Source organism: Crinia signifera, chromosome 2, assembly GCF_055691185.1.
Source record: "Crinia signifera chromosome 2, ASM5569118v1, whole genome shotgun sequence".
NCBI lineage: Eukaryota > Metazoa > Chordata > Amphibia > Anura > Myobatrachidae > Crinia > Crinia signifera.
The window spans coordinates 184,515,951-184,538,319 of NC_139218.1; the positions used below are offsets into that span (position 1 = coordinate 184,515,951).

The window sequence follows — 22,369 nt, forward strand, 5'->3', positions numbered from 1 at the left end:
ACGGAAGAAGTCAGGAAACTAAAAAGTTTATTTGTAATCCCAGACGGAGCTAGAAGAGGATTGACTCCTACCAAGCAAACTATCTCAAGGTGGATAAGGGAAGTCATCTCATTTGTATATAAAATGGAAGGAAAATAAGTCCCGGCTATCGTTACGGCACACTCCACTAGGGCTACTGCTACATCATGGGCGTTGAAGGCGATGGCTTCAATCAAGGACTTGTGCGACGCTGCTACATAGTCCTCAAGTCATACGTTTTCTATGACACTATGAGCTAAATGTGTCTGCACCTCGATTCGGAGGAAGAGTTCTTTATGTAATACAGGGGTGGGGAACCTCCGGCTTGCGGGCCGGATACGGCCCCCGCACCCTGTTTGTCCGGCTTGTCGCCCACCCGCCCGCCCCACAGTACTACTGGAGCCGAGGGGAAGGGAGCGCATCGCGCATCTCTCCTTCCCCTTCCCCTCCCTGTGTCACTGTTACTGGGCTCTCAGCCAATCATAGCTCGCGGGCTGGCAGCCAATCAGGAGCCAGCCCGCGAGGTATGATTGGCTGGTGGCCCGGACACAGTGAAGCCGGGAAGGATAGACGCGCGATGCGTTCCCCGACCCTCGTCCACCGTCTCCCGCCCCCCCCCCCCACCCCGTCCACCGTCTCCCGCCCCCCGAAGAGATAGCTGGGACCCCCGCCCCACGAAGAAGAAGCAGCAGCAGCGGGGGAGGAGAGGAAACCCAGACACCATAACAGTGAGTTACTTGTGCTGCTGCTGGCTTCTGGCACTGTGGGCTGTGGGGGCATATGTGTGGCACTATGGGGGCATATCTGTGTGGGAATATCTGGCACTGGGGGCATATCTGGCACTGGGGGTATAACTAGCGCTGAGGGGGCATATGTGTGGCATTGTGGGGGCATAACTAGCACTGTGGGGGGCATATGTGTGGCATTGTGGGGGCATAACTAACACTGTGGGGGCATATGTGTGGCATTATTGGGGCATATCTGGCATTGGGGGCATAACTAGCACTGTGGGGGCATATGTGTGGCATTATTGGGGCATATCTGGCATTGGGGCATAACTAGCACTGTGGGGGCATATCTGGCACTGGGGGTATAACTAGCGCTGAGGGGGCATATGTGTGGCATTGTGGGGGCATAACTAGCACTGTGGGGGGCATATGTGTGGCATTGTGGGGGCATAACTAACACTGTGGGGGCATATGTGTGGCATTATTGGGGCATATCTGGCATTGGGGGCATAACTAGCACTGTGGGGGCATATGTGTGGCATTATTGGGGCATATCTGGCATTGGGGCATAACTAGCACTGTGGGGGCATATGTGTGGCATTATTGGGGCATATCTGGCATTGGGGGCATAACTAGCACTGTGGGGGCATATGTGTGGCATTGGGGCATAACTAGCACTGTGGGGGCATATGTGTGGCACTGTGGGGGCATATCTGGCATATGTGTGGCACTGTGGGGGCATATCTGGCACTGCGGGGCATATATGTGGGGTACTGGGGCATACCTAGCACTGTGGGGGGCATAACTGGCACTGGGGGTAAAAGTTTTGTCATGTAGCCACTTGTGTCATATGACCATGCCCCTGACCATGCCCATTTTTCGCAGCACAGTACCACTAAGTCATTTTTTCGACTTGCACCATTATTAATGATTAAGCAGTAATATGGGCGGGTGGGCAGTTGATTAAGCAGTAATATAGGCGGGCGGGCGGCTGATGCATTAATTAGACAGCCCTGGTGTCTCTGCCAACGTGTATATGCTGCTTTCCATGTGTATAATGCCCACATGTATATGCCGCTACCCGTGTGTATAATGCCCACATGTATATGCTGCTTCCTGTGTGTATAATGCCCACATGTATATGCCGCTGCCCATGTGTAATTTTTGAGTTGATAATTTTTATATGGCCCCCAAAGGGTTTTAAAATTTTCCAAATGGCCCTCGGTAGAAAAAAGGTTCCCCACCCCTGATGTAATAGATGATTAAAATCTTTACAAAAACTTGAATTTGGCCTTCCCTTGTATTTTTAGCTTTAGTATTTCCCAATGTGAAGGCTGCCATGGGATCGTAGAAGAAAACATTGGATTATACTCACCGATAATTCCTTTTCTTCTTAGAGACCATGGCAGCCATTATTTGCCTTCCCTTATGACACCAGAGGAGGGGAGGAGCAGGGATTTATACCCAAGAGGGGAGGAGCCTGGGGAAAAGTAACCTGTCTAACTACAAGGAATGGGATGAAATCCCAATGTGAAGGCTGCCATGGTTTCTAAGAAGAAAAGGAATTATCGGTGAGCATAATCCGATGTTATTTGTTCGGTATGTGATTTGCCATTAGGCTTTGTGTACTGTATGTGTTGGCACAATGCCGTATTGTGTTTAGGTTGGCACTAGTGCATGGTTATTCTTGGGTGCTAGCCCATAGGGTTGTGGTAAGCAGTCTGGCCCCATTAAAGGTAGGCTGCATTAAGTCAGCATATTCAGCACAATCATGATGATTCCACAAGTGACAATGATGACCATCCACTGAAACTAGTTTAGGCCTTCTATTGCCAGTGGTTTGTGTTTCCCATTTTCCTCACAGAGGTTAAATACATCCTCTTCTTTTATAGAATTATTTGGTCACTGAGCACAGACCAGAGTTCCAGGACCATCACATGAAGCTTCATGGACGGTCTGAAGATGAAAGGAATGGTTGTGTGAGGTTGGTACCAGATACACCTGCATGGTAGCAGATACACTCCCAGCATATCATACAATACTTTCTTAATTTATAATAATCAATAAAAAAAATAGATAAATTCAAGATGTTCGATGGAACAGAGCGATTAACGGCAGACCGCATGTGCTGTGTTTGGAATGTACATGCACATAGATGTCACTGCGTACCCGCACATAATAAGTATGGCTCCACAATTCAAAATTCAATCTCTACACAAGTTAAAGAAAATGCCTATAAAATTTATTATCGCTGGTACTTGGTGCCTGTTAGACTAAACAGAATATACAGTTCTGCTTCACCTCTATGCTGGAGAGGTTGTGGAGAGTCCAGCAGCTTTTTACACATTTGGTGGACTTGCCCTAAAATTGTAGATTATTGGGAAGAAGTGGCAAATTTGTTGGGTAAAGTGTTACTTACTAAAATTGATAGGGAACCATGGTCCTTTCTTTTGGGACATCCAATAGCTTTTCTAGACCCACCGTTAGAAAAATGAGCATCCCAGATACTTAGCGCTGCTAGGTGTCTAGTTGCCTCACACTGGAAAAATCTGGACCCCTCTTCCCCTCAAACATTAACAAATAAGATATGGTTTGAAGCTTCAATGGAGAAGATAACCGCATTCCTACAGAACAAATCCATAAAATGTATTTAAATATGGAATCCTTGGTTTGACTATACCCAATCTCTGTGGCAGAAAAAACACTGACCATCTTGAAAGTTATGTAATCTAATTCTAAATTGAGACCTCTTCCGTGGTAATTCTTTAAAATTCCTTTCAAAACTTCTTTCTACCTTTCAAATACTCCCAGGCAAAACCATTAATTTATTAAATTCATTAAACTTAATTTTTTTTAATTTTTCCTTCTATATTATTCACCTTTAAAATTTAAACTATCTCCTATATATTTGGCTACATCTGTCACTCAAAGTGGGTGTCTGTGTCTATAACGCTCTGTTCCTGGACTTTCCTCTTAATGTGTGATTGCCTTCATCTGTGCTGAACACCTTTCTGAGAAATTAACCTGTTTAAAACAGGTGATGGCAATCATACATTAAGGGGAAGTCTAGAAACAGCATTGTGTCCCTCCTAGAGAGGGTCATGTTGGGAGGTATGTGACAGAGAACCAGCCCAGTGAGCCCACAGACAGTGCCAGACACCCACTGCCTTCCCATGTTGCCCAGCACTGCTACTCCACAGCCACAAGGTGAGCGCCCCCCTCCCGCGATTTGCGGCAAAACCTCCCCCCCCCTCCCGCGATTCGCGGCAAACACACCGGCTCCCCCGCGACCCCCCCTACCGCGATTCGCAGCAAAAACACCCCCGCGACCCCCCCTCCCGCGATTCGCTGCAAAAAGAACCCCCCCACGACCTCTCCCGGAATTCGCGGCATAACCACCACCCCGCGACCCCCCCCTCCCGCGAATCGCGGCAAACCCTCCCCCGTGACCCCCCCCCCCGATTCGCGGAAAAAACACCCCCCCCCGCGACCTCCCTCCTGCGATTCGCGGCAAAAAGAACCCCCCCCGCGACCCCCCCCCGCGACCCCCCCTTGCACGATTGGCGGCACCCCTCCCGCGATTCGCGCCCCCCCCCCCCCCCCGCAATTCGCAGCAGCCCCAGGATTAAATGGCACATGCAAAATACTGACATGGCTATGGTCGACAATGAAAAAGGTTGACATGAGTTTTTGAAGATTTATTTTTAATTTTTTTAATTTTTTCATATTCATTGTCCTGTGTCGACATGGACACCAATGAAGTGGCACACTTATGTCAACATTTACATGTGTTGACCTTTCTGTGTTGATTTTTTCTTGTGGCGATTCGCGTCACACCCCCCACTCCCGCGATTCGCGGCACCCCCCGTGACCCCCCACCTCCCGCAATTCGCGGCAACCCCCCACCGGAACCCCTGTGAACCCCGCCCTCCCGCGATTCGCGGCACCCACCCCCGCGTCCCCCCCTCCCGCAATTCGCGGCACCCCCCCGTGATTCGCGGCAGCTCCAGAATTAAATTGCACATGGAAAACACTGACATGGCTATGGTCGACAATGAAAAAGGTTGACATGAGTTTTTGAAGATTTATTTAATTTTTTGAATGTTTTCATATTCATTGTCATGTGTCAACATGGACACCAATGAATTGGCACACTTATGTCAACATTTACATGTGTTGACCTTTCTGTGTTGATTTTTTCTTGTGGCGATTCGCGTCACACCCCCCCGCAACCCCCCCTCCCGCGATTCGCGGCACCCCCCGTGACCCCCCACCTCCCGCAATTCGCGGCAACCCCCCACCGGAACCCATGTGAACCCCGCCTTCCCGCAATTCGCGGCACCCCCCGTGATTCGCGGCAGCTCCAGAATTAAATTGCACATGGAAAACACTGACATGGCTATGGTCGACAATGAAAAAGGTTGACATGAGTTTTTGAAGTTTTTTTTTCATATTCATTCTCATGTGTCGACATGGACACCAATGAAGTGCCACACTTATGTCAACATTTACATGTGTTGACCTTTCTGTGTTGATTTTTTCTTGTGGCGATTTGCGTCACACCCCCCCCACCACCCCCCCCCCCCCCACAACCCCCACTCCCGCGATTCAAGGCACACACACACACACCTCCCCCGCGATTCTCGGCACCCCAACCCGTGACCCCCCCTCCCGTGATTCACGGCACACCCCCGCGACCCCCCCTCCCATGATTCGCCGCAACCCCCGCCCCGTAACCCCCCCTCCCGCGATTCGCGGCACCCAGCCCCACGACCCCCCCTCCCGCAATTCGCGGCACCCCCCCGCGATTCGCGGCAGCTCCAGAATTAAATTGCACATGAAAAACACTGACATGGCTATGGTCGACAATGAAAAAGGTTGACATGAGTTTTTGAAGTTTTTTTTTTCATTTTTTGAATGTTTTCATATTCATTCTCATGTGTCGACATGGATACCAATGAAGTGCCACACTTATGTCAACATTTACATGTGTTGACCTTTCTGTGTTGATTTTTTCTTGTGGCGATTCGCGTCACACCCCCCCACCCCCCCCCGCAACCCCCACTCCCGCAATTCACGGCACACACACACCCCCCCCCCCCCCCGCGATTCTCGGCACCCCACCCCGTGACCCCCCCTCCCGTGATTCACGGCACACCCCCCGCGACCCCCCCTACCATGATTCGCCGCAACCCCCGCCCCCGTAACCCCCCTCCCGCGATTTGCGGCAACAAACCCCGCGACCCCCCTCCCGCGATTCTCTGCAATCTCTCCCCTCCCGCGATTCGCAGCATCCACCCCCCCACAACCCCCCCCCTCCTGCAATTCGCGGCACCCCCCGCGACCCCCCCTCCTGCAATTCGCGGCACCCTCCGCGACCCCCCCTCCCACGATTCGCGGACACCTAAGTTGCAATACAGGGCATCTTTCATACAATTCTAACCATATTTCTCATATACAAACGTTCACAAATTAAGGGGGCGCAGCCCCTTACGACGGTGTGAAGAGCGCCCGTAGGGCGCGATGAATCACCTAGTTAAGTAATAATTAAGATGCTTATAATGCAGTTTACAATTTAAAGAACATGTATTTAAAGTATAGTTTATAGCAACACTTGTGTGATTTCATAACTTTTTTGGTTTTAAAAAACAAGTTTGAGTTATTCTACTTTTTTTTTTTTTGTGCAATGAACTTTGTATATTTTGAATAGTCACAGTGTACTTTGTTAAATTTTTGAACAATAGTGTCCATTTTTAATGTATGCATTTCTTTAAATTTTTGTGTATTGTAAATTGTAAGCAAATGATCATTTGAATAAAATATATTGATTAAAAAAAAAAGGATGGCTCCGCAAAGTTTTTGATAAGAATTGGCCACTTCAAACGCCCCCCCCCAGTAGAAATAATTGGTTTAAAACGTATAAATATGCCAAAAGTACTTCTGTTGTAGTTGCTATTAGATTCAGTTTGCAATTGAACTATTCCTAAAATTAGTTAAGCTACAGGATTGCCGTAAAAAGGTGTTTACTGAAATAATGAAAAATAAGTTAACATCCCTTTTCATTTCCCCATAGGTCCCAAAATCACAGAATAAAAGGACACACACTTGATATCTACTTCAGAAAAATCCACGTAAGGACAAATATCTGGAATGTACAAGTTACAAAATTCTAGAGCGTGATATTTTTGTCTGGTTTACTTTGCTATTGAATGTAAAAAAAATAAGTCTATTTCAATGTTTCCAAAAGAAAAACTTTATAGGTTCAATTCAATTAGATATGAATTGGTCCCTGTGAGCAGTTCATTTGCACTGTGAATTTAATTGTGAATCCAGGTACAAACCAAATTTTGTGCACACCCCCTGAGCAGGTGAATCGCTAGGGAAATCTTTATTAGAAGGTAGCCATGTCGATGTCCAAATTGAATTGACCACTGTAGTATATGTTCACCTATCCAGGGTTGTTTCTAGAGCCGGGCGAACTGTGCAATTGCATGGGGTGGTGGTGGTTACTGTTGGAAATGTACCACCCAAAATTTCTGCCACTCCAAAAGAGATGGCTCTGAAGGGTTCTAGAGGAGGCAGTGGCCATTTTGTGAGGGTCATTTACTACATAGAGCCAGAGAGAGGCGGCAGTAGTAAACAGCAGTGCTGGGACCACGGCAGCAGCAGCGCCATCAAACTAATCAACCCCTGACAATGAGCAGGTAGTGTGGCAACAATAAGGGGCATTACTTTGTAAGGCATGCTGCTTCATTTTGTCACGAGCATTACTGTGTGGGGCATACAATGCAAGGGGCATTACTGTGTGGAACATTATATGGTGCAAGGAGTATAACTGTGTGGTACATTATATGGTGTAAGGGGCACTATTGTGTTAGTGTTAGGTAGTCTTTTCCACACCCATTGCAGCAAATTTACACTCCCTTCTGGGGCACACACTCAAATCAATTATTATTACAATGTCCATGTACAGTGTACAGATTTTTTTTTTTTTTTTTTGCACTGGGAGTCAAGTTGTCTAAAAACAGCCCTGCCCCTTCCCCCCTGTTCAACAAAGGTGAATTTCAGTGAAGAATAATTTGGGCTAATCTGAAGTACATTTCCAGGTCTCCTGACAATTTTATTTTTTCACCAGATACTGACTTTGTAATAAGTACAGGATCTTTTGTGAAATGTGGAAGAGCCATGACCCATTTTTGCAGGAGATTGTACGGTTCTCTCTGTGCTGTCGCGGAATAACCCTCCTAATGCAGGTGAGAGAAATGTATACAGTTGTTGATGGTGCCCAGGAGCATACATTTAATTTCTTATGTGTATGTATTTCTCTTTTTACTCACTAGGTTGTGTTCAATCTGCTGATACCAGATCATGACGCAGATGCCTTTTCTCCACCAAGACTTGAACCAAGTGCTCTTGGGGACTATGCAGTAGAGATATTTTTGGGGGGTTTAGGACGGTGGGATTCAGAGCATTTCCTCTTTATTGCAGAACATGGATATGTGTATGAGCACAACATGGCTTTCTTCCCCCTACTCCCCCTTATTCTCACTAGTCTAGCACGTGGACCACTCCTGCCACTAGCAGGAGTGCTCACCCTGCGTAGTCGCTTATTGCTTTCAGCTGCCCTTCTAAACTGTTTCTGCTCTGCAGCGGCTGCATGCGCTTTGTACCGCCTTGGATGTGTGACTTTGCAGTCACGGCGCTCCTCTTTCCTTGCTGCCCTTCTCTTCTGCATGAGCCCAGCTTCCATTTTTATGACTGCTACCTACTCTGAGAGTCTGTTTGCACTAGCAACCTTCAGTGGGTTGTGGCAGCTGCAGAAGTCTAGAACCCTTGCTGGATGTGCTTTTTTCTCTCTTGCCTCTGCTACGCGTTCCAATGGACTGGTTAATGCAGGATTTTTGTTGCATTCTGGGTTAAAGGCAGTTGTGCAGAGGAGAAGCAGGTCTAAACCACTGATAAAGAAACTCTGTGGAATTATTTTAGTGATTCTACCATTTGTCCTCTTTCAAAGTTACTGTTATGTCCGGTTTTGCCTGGTGTCCCATGAAGAAGAACCAGTATCCCATGAACTTCTAAAACTTGCAGTGGATAAAGGATACAGGGTGCGCAGGGCACCTTTTCCCATCTGGTGCTCATTCCGCTTTCCAGTGGCGTATTCTCATATACAGACAGAATATTGGAACGTTGGACTCTTTAGTTACTTGCAGCTGCATCAACTGCCCAACTTCCTGCTAGCTGCACCAGTTATATTTCTGGGTGTATCTGCAATATTGGAATATATTGCTTCGAATCTAGAGCTATTCAGAACTCTGGGTCTCTGGGACGTTCAGACCAAGCACTCTGATGGATACAATGGGCATCGAGTCTTTGTCTACGTGGCGCACCTTACAGCTCTAACAGGGTTTGGAATCGTCTGTATGCATGTACAGGTAAAACAGGTGCAAGTATTGTTTAAGGGGGCTGTTGACAAATTAAGGGGCACAAGCTTTGCTTCTAAACAAAGGCAGGATTACAAAGTAAAAATGATGGATCAAACCTTTGATTGGATGCCATTTTCTCTTATTGGGTATCCTGTCTAGTGCCAGAGGGCAGCAGGAGCTGAATGTCAAGTAACCAGGAACAGGTTTATGTTTTTTTCTTAAATTATTTGTCTTTGGTATCCTTACCATCAACAGTGAATACTATTAAACCTTTGAGTTCCAACGATGCTGTGAGAGATCCTCAAAATATTTGCTAAAAATGCCAGCTCTACTCACAGCGACTTTTCTTTTAGTATAAATAAATACAAATACAGCAAAGTCAATGAATTTAAGTTTAAACAAATATCGCACCCAAAAGAACAGTTGCTGTGAGCAATGCTAGCATTTTTAGCGGATAGTTTGAGGATCTCTCACAGCAGTGTTGGTATTCAAAAAGTTAAGCTAATGCATTCCATGTTCCAAGGGACACAGATACAATCAATAAGTTATACTAGACAAAATTTATAGCAGATTTTTGGGGGAACCCAGCAGCACAGTGCCAATTGTAGTCTTGTAATCCATTGGTTATTTCAGAAAAAAAAAAAAAATATATATATATATATATAACAAACAAGAAACAGGCAGCGGCACTCCAAGGATTTTTCAAGCAGTGTATTCAAAGGTCAGGAACCAACGTTTCGGGGTATCGGATCACCCCTTTGTCAAGGTACAAGTGAAGACCTTGACAAAGGGGTGATCCGATACCCCGAAACGTTGGTTCCTGACCTTTGAATACACTGCTTGAAAAATCCTTGGAGTGCCGCTGCCTGTTTCTTGTTTGTTCTACCATTTGTCTCCAGAAGGCACCCAGGTATTTGCCCCTGACAGCTGGAGTGCCAGTCCGCCCTCTACAAAAAAAACCATATATATATATATATATATATATATATATATATATATATATATATATATATATATATTATAATACAATGTTTATTTTACATAGTACAAGATGAGGCAGCGCATTACACTGGTTACACTTTGTTAAGCAATACAATACAAAGATTGAGTGGAGTGGAGAGTCTATGATGAAACCGGATTGGGTGACATGCAAAGCAGTCTGTGTTTGTCACATAGCATGACAGAACGAAGATGCCATACACATAATAGCCCTGATTCAGATCTGATCGCAGTACAAAATTGTTCTCAAAATGGACAAAACCATGTGCACTGCAGGGGGGGCAGATGTTACATGTACAGTATAGAGAGTAAGATTTGTGTGAGTTATTTTTTTTCTGTGCAGGGTAAATACTGGCTGCATTATTTTTGCAATGCAATTTAGATCTCAGTTTCAACACACCTCACCCAAATTTAATACTCTCTGCACATTTTACATGTGCCCCACCTGCAGTGCACATGGATTTGCCCATTTTGAGACAAATTTGAACTGTGTTGCTTTTTGAAGGTTAACCAGAATTGCTTGCACACGCATAAAACTGTAACTGTAGTAAGTCAAAACGGGTACACAACCAAGTCAAGCCCCATTGTTGCTATAGTTTTACTGGAAAATAAATTAGGATGAATGGCATGTCACCTGAAAGTGGGACAATAATTACATAATCCCAAGAGTTGATGGATGTTGTTTCTAACCCAATTTACACTGTGGAGTGTGAAGGGCGGGGTGGCGATTAGACAAGTCTACTTGGGCCACTATTACAGTTGTGCAATATTTAATAAATTGAGAACTGAGGCCACCCACCCCCTAGAGACTGCACACCAAGTGGGCAAATGAGGGAGATTGTGAAGGGAGGTGCATGACCGATGACTTTGTGTATGCCACCTGGTTTTGAATACCCTCTAAAAAATAGTGTGCGAGCCACAGCCTACATGTTTTAGGCCAAGGACAGTGTGTCAGGTAGTGTGAAGCTGGAAGCTTTCCTTCAAACACAGTTGCACGTAATGAAGTATTTTCATGGAAAATACCTGTACTCGTCAGTACCTGTTTCATTAATGTTTAAAGTGTTCTATGTAAGTGGATAGATTGTATCACAGCACACCAAGAAAAGGGGGGTGTTCTAATAGATTTACACTGTCTAGGTAGATGGTCAAAAGGGGAAACGACATGACAATGGTTGACCTTTTTTATTTTATTTTTTTTCATACATGTTCTGTGACCATCATTAGTATACATGTGTACCCTAACGGGAACACTGTGATTACCACAGTTTCTATTCCCAATAGATTTCTACATAGATATTAAATCATGCAAAAGTTGACCAAACATGGGAAAACCCACAAAAAAACAGGTCTACCAATATCAAGTCGATATTTTAAACCTGGTGACCTTTCATACGTTACCTACCTAATGCACCTACCTATCTACCTAATGCATGTTGACCTATTGACTGTCTACATAGTCCTCTATTATCCTGAAACCGAACTTGGTAATAATAGTGCATGTGTTTGCTTGTGCTCCTAATCTCTTTCTCTCCCATACAGGTTCTCACCAGGCTTCTGTTCTCTTCTAGTCCTGTGCTGTTTTGGTTCTGTTCCCACATGCTGCAAAAGAATGAGCCATGGATATGGGGTCTCAAGAAGGGTAACCCCTCCTCTAACCCAGTTCTTCGCCTACTTGGGGCTTGGACTTCTCTGCAACAACGGACAAAGATTCTTCTTAGTTATTTTGTAGGATATTGGGTGATTGGAACAGCCTTACATGTAAATTTCCTCCCATGGACATAGGTGTAGTGTGAGCAGAGGGATAGGATGCAGATTAGCAGATGATCATAGCCCATTTTTTTTTAATAAGTGTATATAGTATATTATGCAAAATTCATGTCTAATTCCCTTATGCGTGCCGGCAATTCTGGCTCATACTGTATTTAGGAGGACAGGATATAAAGCCTTATTCAACATGGATCTCAAATCAAAGAATTCGCAATCCACAATGTGCATGCGTGACGGCAACTGTGCGCATAGCAGTCACATAGATGTCGCAGTTTGATTGACAGGAAGCCAATGTTTAGGGGCAGAAACATGGTGGTTTTCTTTGTCTGGGAGAAGTCTTTTTGAGTCATTTGCTTTTTCTATAACTAGCGATCCACGCGGAATTAGACCCATGGTGTGGTTTGTCTGGTAACATAGAACTAGAATTTGACTGCAGATAATAACCCAATGGCACATTCGGTCTGCCCTTCTGGGTAGAGTATTAGAAATATTATTAGGGTTGGTTTATCATTTGGGGGTTATGGTAAGGCAGTAGTTTGGGTTAAGGATTGTTAGGATATTAGGGTTCATGTTCAGGGTGAGGGTTGGGTTAGGGTACTAGGGGGAGGGTTAGGGCAGGGATGTTTTATGTCCTGATTTTGGTGGGATGGTACCAGATTTGGAGCATGTGTCCCCCAGAATATTGGTGCAGAGAGGGTAGTTTAGAAATCCAGCAGTCAGCGAGGGTGCAAGGAATGCAGCATCAGGAAGATTGTGAGGTAGAACCGGAGATCGAGGTCCAGCTGGGGAGAGTGCGCAGGATGAAGAACAGGAGCCGTAAGGAAAAGACTAAAACAATCAGATGTTTAACAAGCAAGAGTGATCTTGTGATGTCAAAGCCAGGTATACAGCAAGTAGTGTCCAGGTGTTTTGAGTTGGAGGGAGGCTAAAAAGCAATTTACTATAAGTAGTTTTATAGCATATTCCCTCATATGATCGAGCAGCTATTTGCCGTTACATTAAAGATTGGTTTTTATCTTCTAATGTATATGCCAACTCTGGATTAGAAATACAACTGATACGCATACCCCACATGCACTTTTAACCCTTTCAGGTCCAATGTCTAGTCAGATTCAACAGCCTTAGCACTAGAAGCAGATCCAATAGTGAGCCACTTTAAAATTAACATCGTTCAACATTCAATGTACACAATTTTTTTGCAAAAAAAAAAATACAAAACCAATGACTATTAATTTAAACCAGACTGTTTGAATTGCAAAAAATAAATTGGACTGCAAAAGGTTAACAAAGCTGCATGTGGGGTACGCCGCAAGAAGCATGAGGACCCCCACCTACATCCCATCTATTGCACTTTATCGCTCCTGGATTCTGAACTTTGCAGTCTGAATCAGCCATAGACCCAGATCTAGCTACTGACCTTGTAGTTATATAACCACCTGTCTGGAAGGCCTTTCTCCTCTATGCACTGAGGTACAGATACTGTTGTCTGTTGTGGGGGTATTCTAGGAACAGACTGTATTTTCTACCTAGTGAGCGAGTGAAGTGCTCTTATTGAATTGTACATACTTGATCCTCTATGTCACAGTGTTTCTGTTTTTTATTTTATGAATAGACGTTTTCTTGAATTTATTTATTATAAATTATTGTAAAGCTAATACAATCACTGATTTAAAAAAACAAACTCAAATTAGCTCTAGAGCAAAGTTGCTGTTTGTGTTTTGTTGAAACATACAGGTGCACGCTGAAAGGAGAAGGGCCATGCTGTGTCTTAATAAGTGAGCAAAGCAATATGACCAACAGCTCAGAAATGTAATTGTTCCTATCTAGTAACTTGTTCCTGCCCAAGTGACACTTTTTCTAAATGGTCAGGCATACTCACACTGCAGTACATTTCTTGCAGTTACCAAACATATGTTAACAGAGGAGAAACGGGCAAATATTGCAGTCATCATATTTCGAAACAAACAAACCTAAAATTTAGGCTCCTGCACCCTACTTTTATACTAAATCACAGGGTGGTTTCATTTTCTTGTGCTATGAGATAATACAATATGTAAATAGACAAAATAATGAAATTGCTGTAACTGTAATTGCAACAATATGGGTGTCAAATGACAAGTCAGACCAAAAGGTCCCTACACACTGGGTGACTATGCCCAGTCTGTATGGACAGCAATGATTGCGTTCATCGCTGCGGGGAAAGCCACTCAGTACATACACACTGAGCAGTTTTCCCCCTGCCCGGCGCCGACGGAGGAGGGAGGACGGCGTTGCATAGCGAAGCACTATGCAAAGCCATCCTGAAAGCTGCTCATCTGCTGGTATAACCAGCAGATGAACGGCTTTCCTGACGATGTTGCAGGAGCGCGCAGCAGCGCTCATTACCGGGTCATACACACTGGGCAGCTTTGAGCTGAAAGCCGCTCAAACCTGCTGTTTTGAGTGTATGGGCCTTTACAGTTGTAGAACAAAATCCATATTGTCACATAGCTTCATATATCCTCTGATTCAGGGACACATGCAACACATATTAAACATGTCACCATGTACTAGGATAATAAAATTATATCAGAGAGGCCCTGTCCCCAGATAAAGGGACATAATCATGCAACCACCAAGGGCAAAGACTTTTTAGTTCTCAGCTTATCAAATATCCTTTTAACTGAAGCAAAGCATAATGCAGAGGTTCCCAAATGGAGTCATTAAGGCTCCCTAACCATCCAGGTTTTAGGGTTATGCCTATACATTGACAGTGATGTTTATGTAGTGGCAAGCACTACAAAAGCACCACTGGCCCAAATTAGACCTGTTCACATGACTGTGAATTGGCAGCGGCCAGTGTTCAATTAAGATGCCGCCACCCTGCTCCATTGCGAATGAATGTACTTGCTGTGCAAATGGATGTGTATGGGTGCACATCTGCTTGCACTGGTGTGAAAATGTCTAAATTCCTACTTAACAGGCTTAACATCGAATGGTTTTTACACTGGCCAGTCATCGCAGGCTCTGTGAAGGGCCATTTCAATAGGGGGATAGGCCATGCAATTGCAAGGGACCACACAACTCGCCCCACTGTTCGCTCAGCAGGGGTGTAACTCTGTGGGCCCCATAGAAAAATCTTGAAATGGCCCTTATCCACCCTTGTACATAATTATTTAAAAGGGTGCAGAGGATTGCCTGCTGGGCCCTCAACAACCCCCCTACCCCAGCAGTCAGGCCCCATAGCAGTTGCATCCCCCATTACTCCACTGAGCATACAAAAGGTACCATATATGCAGTGCAGCAGACATATGTACTGTACAATACATGGGATGTGTTTTAAGAATTTTTTTTTATGCAAATGTTAAGTAATATGCAATATTTTAATGGTGGCTTACTTGGAGGACTCCACTGACACTATCCAGCTGGGAGGACCCCATTCACAGCAACCAGCTGGAACAGGGGCGGATTGGAATTTTGAATCCTGCCAGGGAGGGGGGGGGGTGTATGTAATGAGTGCAGCTGGTCCTCTCCTCTCACCTGCTGCTGTTGCTCGGTTCTGGCTCACTGTCTGGCCGCATCACCCCAGCTTTCTGCTCGGTGTCTGTGGGAGAGAAGGACCATGGCTCCAGATGCCGGGTGGAGGGGGCGGAGCTTCTGCAGCTGGGTAAAGGGGAACAGGAGCTGCTGGGAGCCCTCTGCCGCCACCCTTGAAGTTTTAAAAACCTCAAGCATGCGTGCGAGAAGCAGCAGTAGAGAGGAGAATGGAGCCTGTGAGCATTCACTCACGAGCTCCGCAAAAGGGATGCAGTCAAAATCCCGAATGGGTCATAATACCGACAAGGACAAAATCCTGACATTTGAAATCCTGACAAGGACAAAATCCCGACATTTAAAATCCTGACAAGGACAAAATCCCGACATATAGAATGTACAGGTGAAACAGTCAACATGACTTTCCGTCGACAGATTGCAAGGTCAACATGGGTTTTTTCACTGTTTTTTGACCCGACATGTGCCGACAGACGGTATTTCATGCCCTACCATCCACTAGGGCGTGGTGGGAGAATAAAATAGTGTGCCGAGCGCAGCGAGGTACCGTGCCTGAAGTATTGCAAGCGAAGCGAGCGATGCAAGGGGCTGCGGTTCACTTCCAACTGTGTCCATGACGACTGTGTCAACATTCTGGTCAAAAAACAGTGAAAAAACCCATGTCGACCTCGCGGCCTGTCGACGGAAAGTCATGTTGACTTTTCACCTGTATATTCTATATGTCGGTATTTTGACCCTGTCGGGATTTTGTCCTTGTCGGTATTATGACCCATTCAGTATTTTGACCCTGTTGGGATTTTGACCGTCGGGATTTCATACCGAAGCCCCGCAAAGGCCTATGTGAGGTGCTGTGCGCTGTCGCACTTGCGCAGCAGCCCTCTCGTGGCCATTTTGGATTTGGCCAAAGTGCCGTGGCCGCTATACGCTGATGCGTGGAACAGCCAGCCAAGGGGGAGTGAGGCCGGACCAGTTTTAATGAGTTTTGGGACGGCCCACCAGGAAACCGGGCCAATCCGCCCCTGAGCTGGGAGGACCCCACTGAGCAATTACGAAAGATGAGAACATTAGTAGTAATTTCACACTACAATTAGTGCCCCACAGCTCCCCTGCCTCCCTTATTATATACACAAACACTGCAGTATACAGATGTAAGCCATAGACACATGCATACACACACACATGGGGGGTTTGAGTGACAGGTGACTGCTATCCACGCACTGCAGCACCCATTTCTGTGCAGGAGGCCGCATCTCTTGTCCCATGTCAGCCAGGAGGCAGCAGCCTGATCCAGCGCTGTCTGGCATCAGCCATATCTGTCCATGCTGTGCCTGCCCCGCACTAGCAGCAGCATTTGGCTCTGTGTATTCCTCCTGCAGCTATCTGTCCACAAGCAGCAGCAGTGAACACCCGCTGAGGAAGCCCGATATGCTTCTACAACGTGCCATACTCCGCGGCCCCAGGTCTAGAGGAGGAGGTGACTAGCCCGGAAACAGAGAAGACCGCTGCAGTGCGCTCTACTGTGAGGTGGTCTACGTGGCTGGCCTTATATGTCCTGGGTCCCCACCTCCTTCCCGAATCTGTACCAGGCAGGCCAGGAAGAAAAGCTGCCAGACCCAGTGCTGCAGCAGCTGCACCAGACTACTAATTAAAACCCCATAGCAGTTGCACCCCCTGCACTCTCTATAGTTATGCTACTGCTGCTCAGCAAGTACCTCAATGCAGAGAGGTGCACAGGCGCTCTCCTTGCTCTTCTATCTTGCAGAGTTTAGCTGCTGGCTGCCACAGCGCAGCCAGAGCCGGATTAACAATGGGCCTGATGGAGCTATAGCTCCAGGCTCACTGTAGCTGAGGGTCAGGGCTTTCCAACGAGACCAGCCCCGCGTCGCTAGCCCCCCGGGAACCAGAGATACCGCCAGGCAAACCTGGAACGTTTTCCCCATAGGATAAAATGGGACCCGCTAATTCCAACCTCTACCCGGCCGGTTCCAACGGCTGCCAGTTCCCCCTACAGCATCACAGAAACTCGAGGTTGATCTCAGTTGAACCCAAATCGCTGGGCCTTCAATCTGATACCTGGTCCATATGGGTTCATTGGTTCTAGAGATATAACAGGTAAAGCTATTTTGTTTTTTTCATTTCTGAAATGTAATTTCATGGCTGTTCATGTTGCTTGAGGACAGATTTCTCTGGAACCAAACGGCCCAGTTTCACGGGACCAAAATCATTCGAAGGCTACATGTAAATGGGTCAGTTGGTTCCGAAGATATAGCTGGTTGTTTAAAGGGGGGCGGGGGTGGTTTTCTCTCCCCCCTCACACCAGGAAATGCAGGGACTAGGCCGGTGTAAAAGGGGCCAGTCCGAGAATGTCCCTGCATGATCCTTGGACAATATTCCCTCCATTTTCTGGTATGAAAGGGGTATTATTTCAAATAGCCGGGACATGCAGTGCTCTGAATACATCCGGCTGTCCCCCAGTTACCGCGAGCATGTATTCCCCCTTGGCAATGAGCATGTAATCCCACATGTCAATGAGCATGGAACCCCTGGCAATGAGCATGTAGGTAAGCAGCACTTATGTAGCATAATTTCTAATAGGCTTTATGGTGTTTGGCATAATACATATTGGACATTATGGTGTGTGGCTTAACATGTAATGGCATTATGGTGTACATTTTTTAAATGCGTGCATTTGGCACACAATGTCCCTGTTTGTAAAGCATATTGTGATTTTTGGCTCAATCCGTTTGGTATAGTGTGTATTTTGCCTCGATTCATGCAAAAAAAAATGTGAATTTTGCCTTAATCTGTGTGGCATAACGTGAACTTTGACTCCATCCATGTGCCATAGTGTGAATTTTGGCTCATTTCATGTGGCATAATGTGTAAGAGGCAAGTACTGTATAAGGGGGTTACTATTGTGTTGCATGATTTGTATAAGGGGTATATGGTGTGGTAAACATAGATGACCTCATAAAAGGTGCTGAAATGTTGTCTACCAAGTTTTGGCATTCAGTATTTTATTTTATGACTGGGATGCCACCTCACCCCGCAAATATTTTAGGACATCAGCGTTCTTTGGGTGCACCTTTGGAGGGCACCCGGCAATATATAATGTGTGTGTGTGTGTGTGTGTGTATATATATATATGTATATATATATATATATATATATATATATATATATAATTAGTTGAAAGTATTTACCCAAATAGAGACACACCCATGAGCAGACCTTAATCTGGCACTGCCTGCTACAGCGGGGTCCGTGGCTCTTTGGCACCATCTACCCCCTGTTAGCCGCTCCAACTGGCGTCCTCTCCTCTTCCAAATGCCTCCCCCTCTGCTGGGGATCTTTTGGATTTGCCTAGTCATAATGGAGTCCAGCCTATAAGCCAGTCCAAAATGGCGGACGCTATCACGGGGGAGCCTTTACCTACGATCCCTCCCCCCCCCCCTGCAGGGAGCTGGCTCTGGGGTCCCCATGGGCCCAGGAAGCTTCATTAGCTATGAAGCTGGAAGCGCTGTGCAAGGAGACCAGACAATGTCGCTGACATGACACGCTTCTGTCAGCTCCTGCAGCGCTATCAGTGTGAGGATTCTCTAAGAATCCTCACACTGTTCCTGCCTAACTAAGTGTAAAATTAAGAAAATAAAAAACACCTAGCTATCTATCTTCTGGCTGCTTGCTGCAGCCTGTTTAGCATAGCACCCACTCGTTTGGGCACCTAAACGAAACGAGAGAAACTCTGGGATGCAGAAGGGAGGAGTCTGTCTCTCTAAAAGTTTAGCATAGGTGCCTGGCTCCTTTGGACCCACCTACATCCCAAGGTCAAGCTGCGTCACCAGGATAGATGAACGATAAAATGCTTTTATACATCTCGATTACTAATGTCACTTTTTGTGAGCAATATGCAATCATTTGTAATGTACGTTTTAAATAACCCATTTCAAGTAAATTAGGCTTCCTCTAATCTGTACAATTTTGCTGGTATGCAGTTATTAAGTCAACGGTCAATGTGGCAACACAAGAATGTAGGATTTTTTATTTTGTGAAAATGTTGAGGTTAGGTTTTCCTTAAAAATACGGAACCGAGTTCTGAATCACGATAGCATCCCCTTGTACACTGTGGGTGAGAGTTATTAAGAAGAAAAGAAAAGTGATAAAATGGATAGTGATTAACCAGCTCCCTCCTCTCATTTCTCAGACACAGCCTGTGACATGACAGGTAGGAGCTGATTGGCCGCTGGTTTATCACACTCCATTTTATCACTTTTCAAGCTTAGTTCATCTGGCCCTGGGTCTGATACAAGAGAAAACTTTGGATTGCCTCATTCTTCAACATGTCATATTAAATTGTAAGATCAATTAAAATGTGTACTGAATATTTGATGAAAACATGAGTTTAAAGTTTCTGAAGTGATTATATTTTTTAACCCTGTCAGGTTTTAATTTTTTATAATATTTCAACTGGAGTTGGCAGCCTTGGCATTCTGAGATCATCAATTTTCCAGTCAAAAACAGTATTAGGGTACTTGTGGAGTATCACGGCTCCCACGACCTTCATCGTATGCTGATTGTATGCTAAAAATCGCAGCGATGCGATGCGATCGCACCCGATTTTGCACTGAAATGCATCAGAATGCATTGAAATGTGTATTAAACTTGTGAAATGCCCCCAAATGCCATTTTTATAGTGCACCACCCCCACTGGGGGGCATTTCACTAGTTTAATACACATTTTAATGCATTCTGATGCATTTCAGTGCAAAATCGGGTGCCATCGCATCGCATGCCATCGTATGGCATCCGATGCGATCGCATACGATTTTTGAGCAAAAATGCTCAAAAATCTGTAAAAATCGCATCGTACAATCTGTAAAATCTGTAAAAATCATATCGCATCGTACATATGGCATACGATGGGGATGCGATGGCATACGATTTTTTGAGCAAAAATGCTCAAAAAATCGGTAAAAATCGTATCGCATCGTATGCCACTACATATGGCATACGATGCCATACGATGGGAGCCGTGATACTCCACAAGTACCCTCATTAGTAATGGGCTATGCCCAGATACAGTGTAATTATTCTTTATATGGCGCGTATAAGCATCTGCAGCGCACAATTACAGAGAACAGAAAATGATCTGGAAACAATGACTTTAACACCGAATACAATACAGGACAAGTACAGGGGATATAAATATACTGCAGAAATAGCAAAATTAAAAATATCTTTCCCATTTATATGGAGTCCCCTATATATTACCTATTTAGGAGTAAAAATCACGAGAGATCTAAATAACCTTTACACACTAATTTTAACCCATTAATTTCCTCAGTTAGAGCAGAACTTTCCAGATGGAACATGAAACAACTTTCCTGGATAGGAAGGATAAATGCACTTAAGATGAATACATTGCCTAAATGTCTGTATTTATTTCAGACATTATCAATACAGATTCCGGAAGGATGGTTTAAATCATTAGACACAATAATAAGACAATTTATATGGGGTAAAAAACATCCTAGATTAAAGTTAACATATTTAACTAGGTCCAGAAAGAAGGGGGGCTTACAGCTTCCAGAGTTTAAACTATATTATCAGGCCATCCATCTAAATAGGGTGTTAGAGTGGAGTAGAGAAAGAGATAACAAACAGTGGGTAAATATCGAAGCATCATTCATACCCTACCCAATAGAGATCCTACCATGGACTCCCAAATTATATAAACCCGCCCCGGTACATCCAATGATTAATGCAACATTATCAATATGGGAGAAGATTAGAAATAATGCAAACGTATCCTCCAAATTTGGCCCTTTAACTTCCTTTATAGCAAACCGGTCATTTTTCCCAGGACAACAGCATAAGGGCTTCTCAGAATGGATGCAAAAAGGACTGTTTAGAGTAGGCCAGATGGTAAACACATTAGGAGTCAAACCATTTCAAACAATTCGTGAGCAATGGGAAATAGAACAAGCAGACTTTTGGAAATACCTCCAGACAAGGCATTATATAATGTCAGGAGATAGAATGACCCAGGCAAAAAGAGAACTTACGAATTTTGAAAAAATGTGTGTAGTGGCTAAAATTCAACCCCATAGAATCTCGATCCTCTATAAATTATTACTAGGGAAATATGAGTCCCAGACTCCCCATTGGGCGAAATCCTGGGAAAAAACTAGGTATTACGTTAACAGAAAGAGAGTGGCAAAAAAATTGTTTAAAAACACACTACAGCTCTTCATGTATTATAATTAGGGAGACACAATATAAAATCTTGACGAGATGGTAAAGACACCCTTCTCTCTTACATACAATATACCCTTCAACCCCTCCAATATGCTGGCGATGTTTGAGAGAAGTGGGCTCCTTGAAACTCATCTGGTGGAGCTGCCCTAAAATAGAAAAATATTGGAGCGATGTATTTGTGGTCGCGCAGCAAATATTAAAAGCTACAACACCAACAGACCCGGCCTTTTGGTTGCTCAACCACTCACAAATCCCTATGCATGAATATAAAAAATCCCTGTTGAAACATATAGGCAACACAGCCCGAGCCGCAATACCGGCAAGATGGAAATCGATAGTCCCTCCATCCCGTAAAGACTGGTTCATGAGACTAGATTACTATATGTCAATGGAGGAACTATTGAATGAATCCATAGTAAAAAAAAAAGATTTTATAGGGATATGGCAAAGATGGATAGAGTATAGAACAACGGAAGAATATAAAATATATATGGTATCTGTTTTAGAGTAAAATGGCCCAGATCGGAAGACTAATACCACTTTCACATCGCCGACACGTTTTAAAAACCGGTATTTTAAAACGGTAATTAAAACGGGTCAGAGCCTTAACATTGCCGCAGATTACCGTTTTAAATACCGGTTAAG

At 44.8% G+C, this 22,369-nt stretch overlaps 1 protein-coding gene across 8 annotated transcripts in view; it reads left to right on the top strand.

Moving 5' to 3' along the window:
- Positions 1–13,625, top strand: part of PIGV (phosphatidylinositol glycan anchor biosynthesis class V) — a 41,373-nt gene extending 27,748 nt beyond the window's left edge. For 4 of the 8 annotated variants that reach the window (XM_083173298.1, XM_083173300.1, XM_083173303.1 and 1 more), the window contains 5 exons: positions 2,639–2,730; positions 6,820–6,877; positions 7,882–7,999; positions 8,087–9,178; positions 11,708–13,625. In XM_083173298.1, the coding sequence (XP_083029424.1) occupies positions 7,919–7,999; positions 8,087–9,178; positions 11,708–11,950 (1,416 nt within the window). In that variant the 5' untranslated portion in view covers positions 2,639–2,730; positions 6,820–6,877; positions 7,882–7,918 and the 3' untranslated portion in view covers positions 11,951–13,625. Of the gene's footprint in view, positions 1–478; positions 747–2,638; positions 2,731–6,819; positions 6,878–7,881; positions 8,000–8,086; positions 9,179–11,707 lie in introns of those variants that run through there. The other 4 variants (XM_083173299.1, XM_083173305.1, XM_083173304.1 and 1 more) reach the window with 4 other exon arrangements.
- Positions 13,626–22,369: the final 8,744 nt, after the last annotated feature.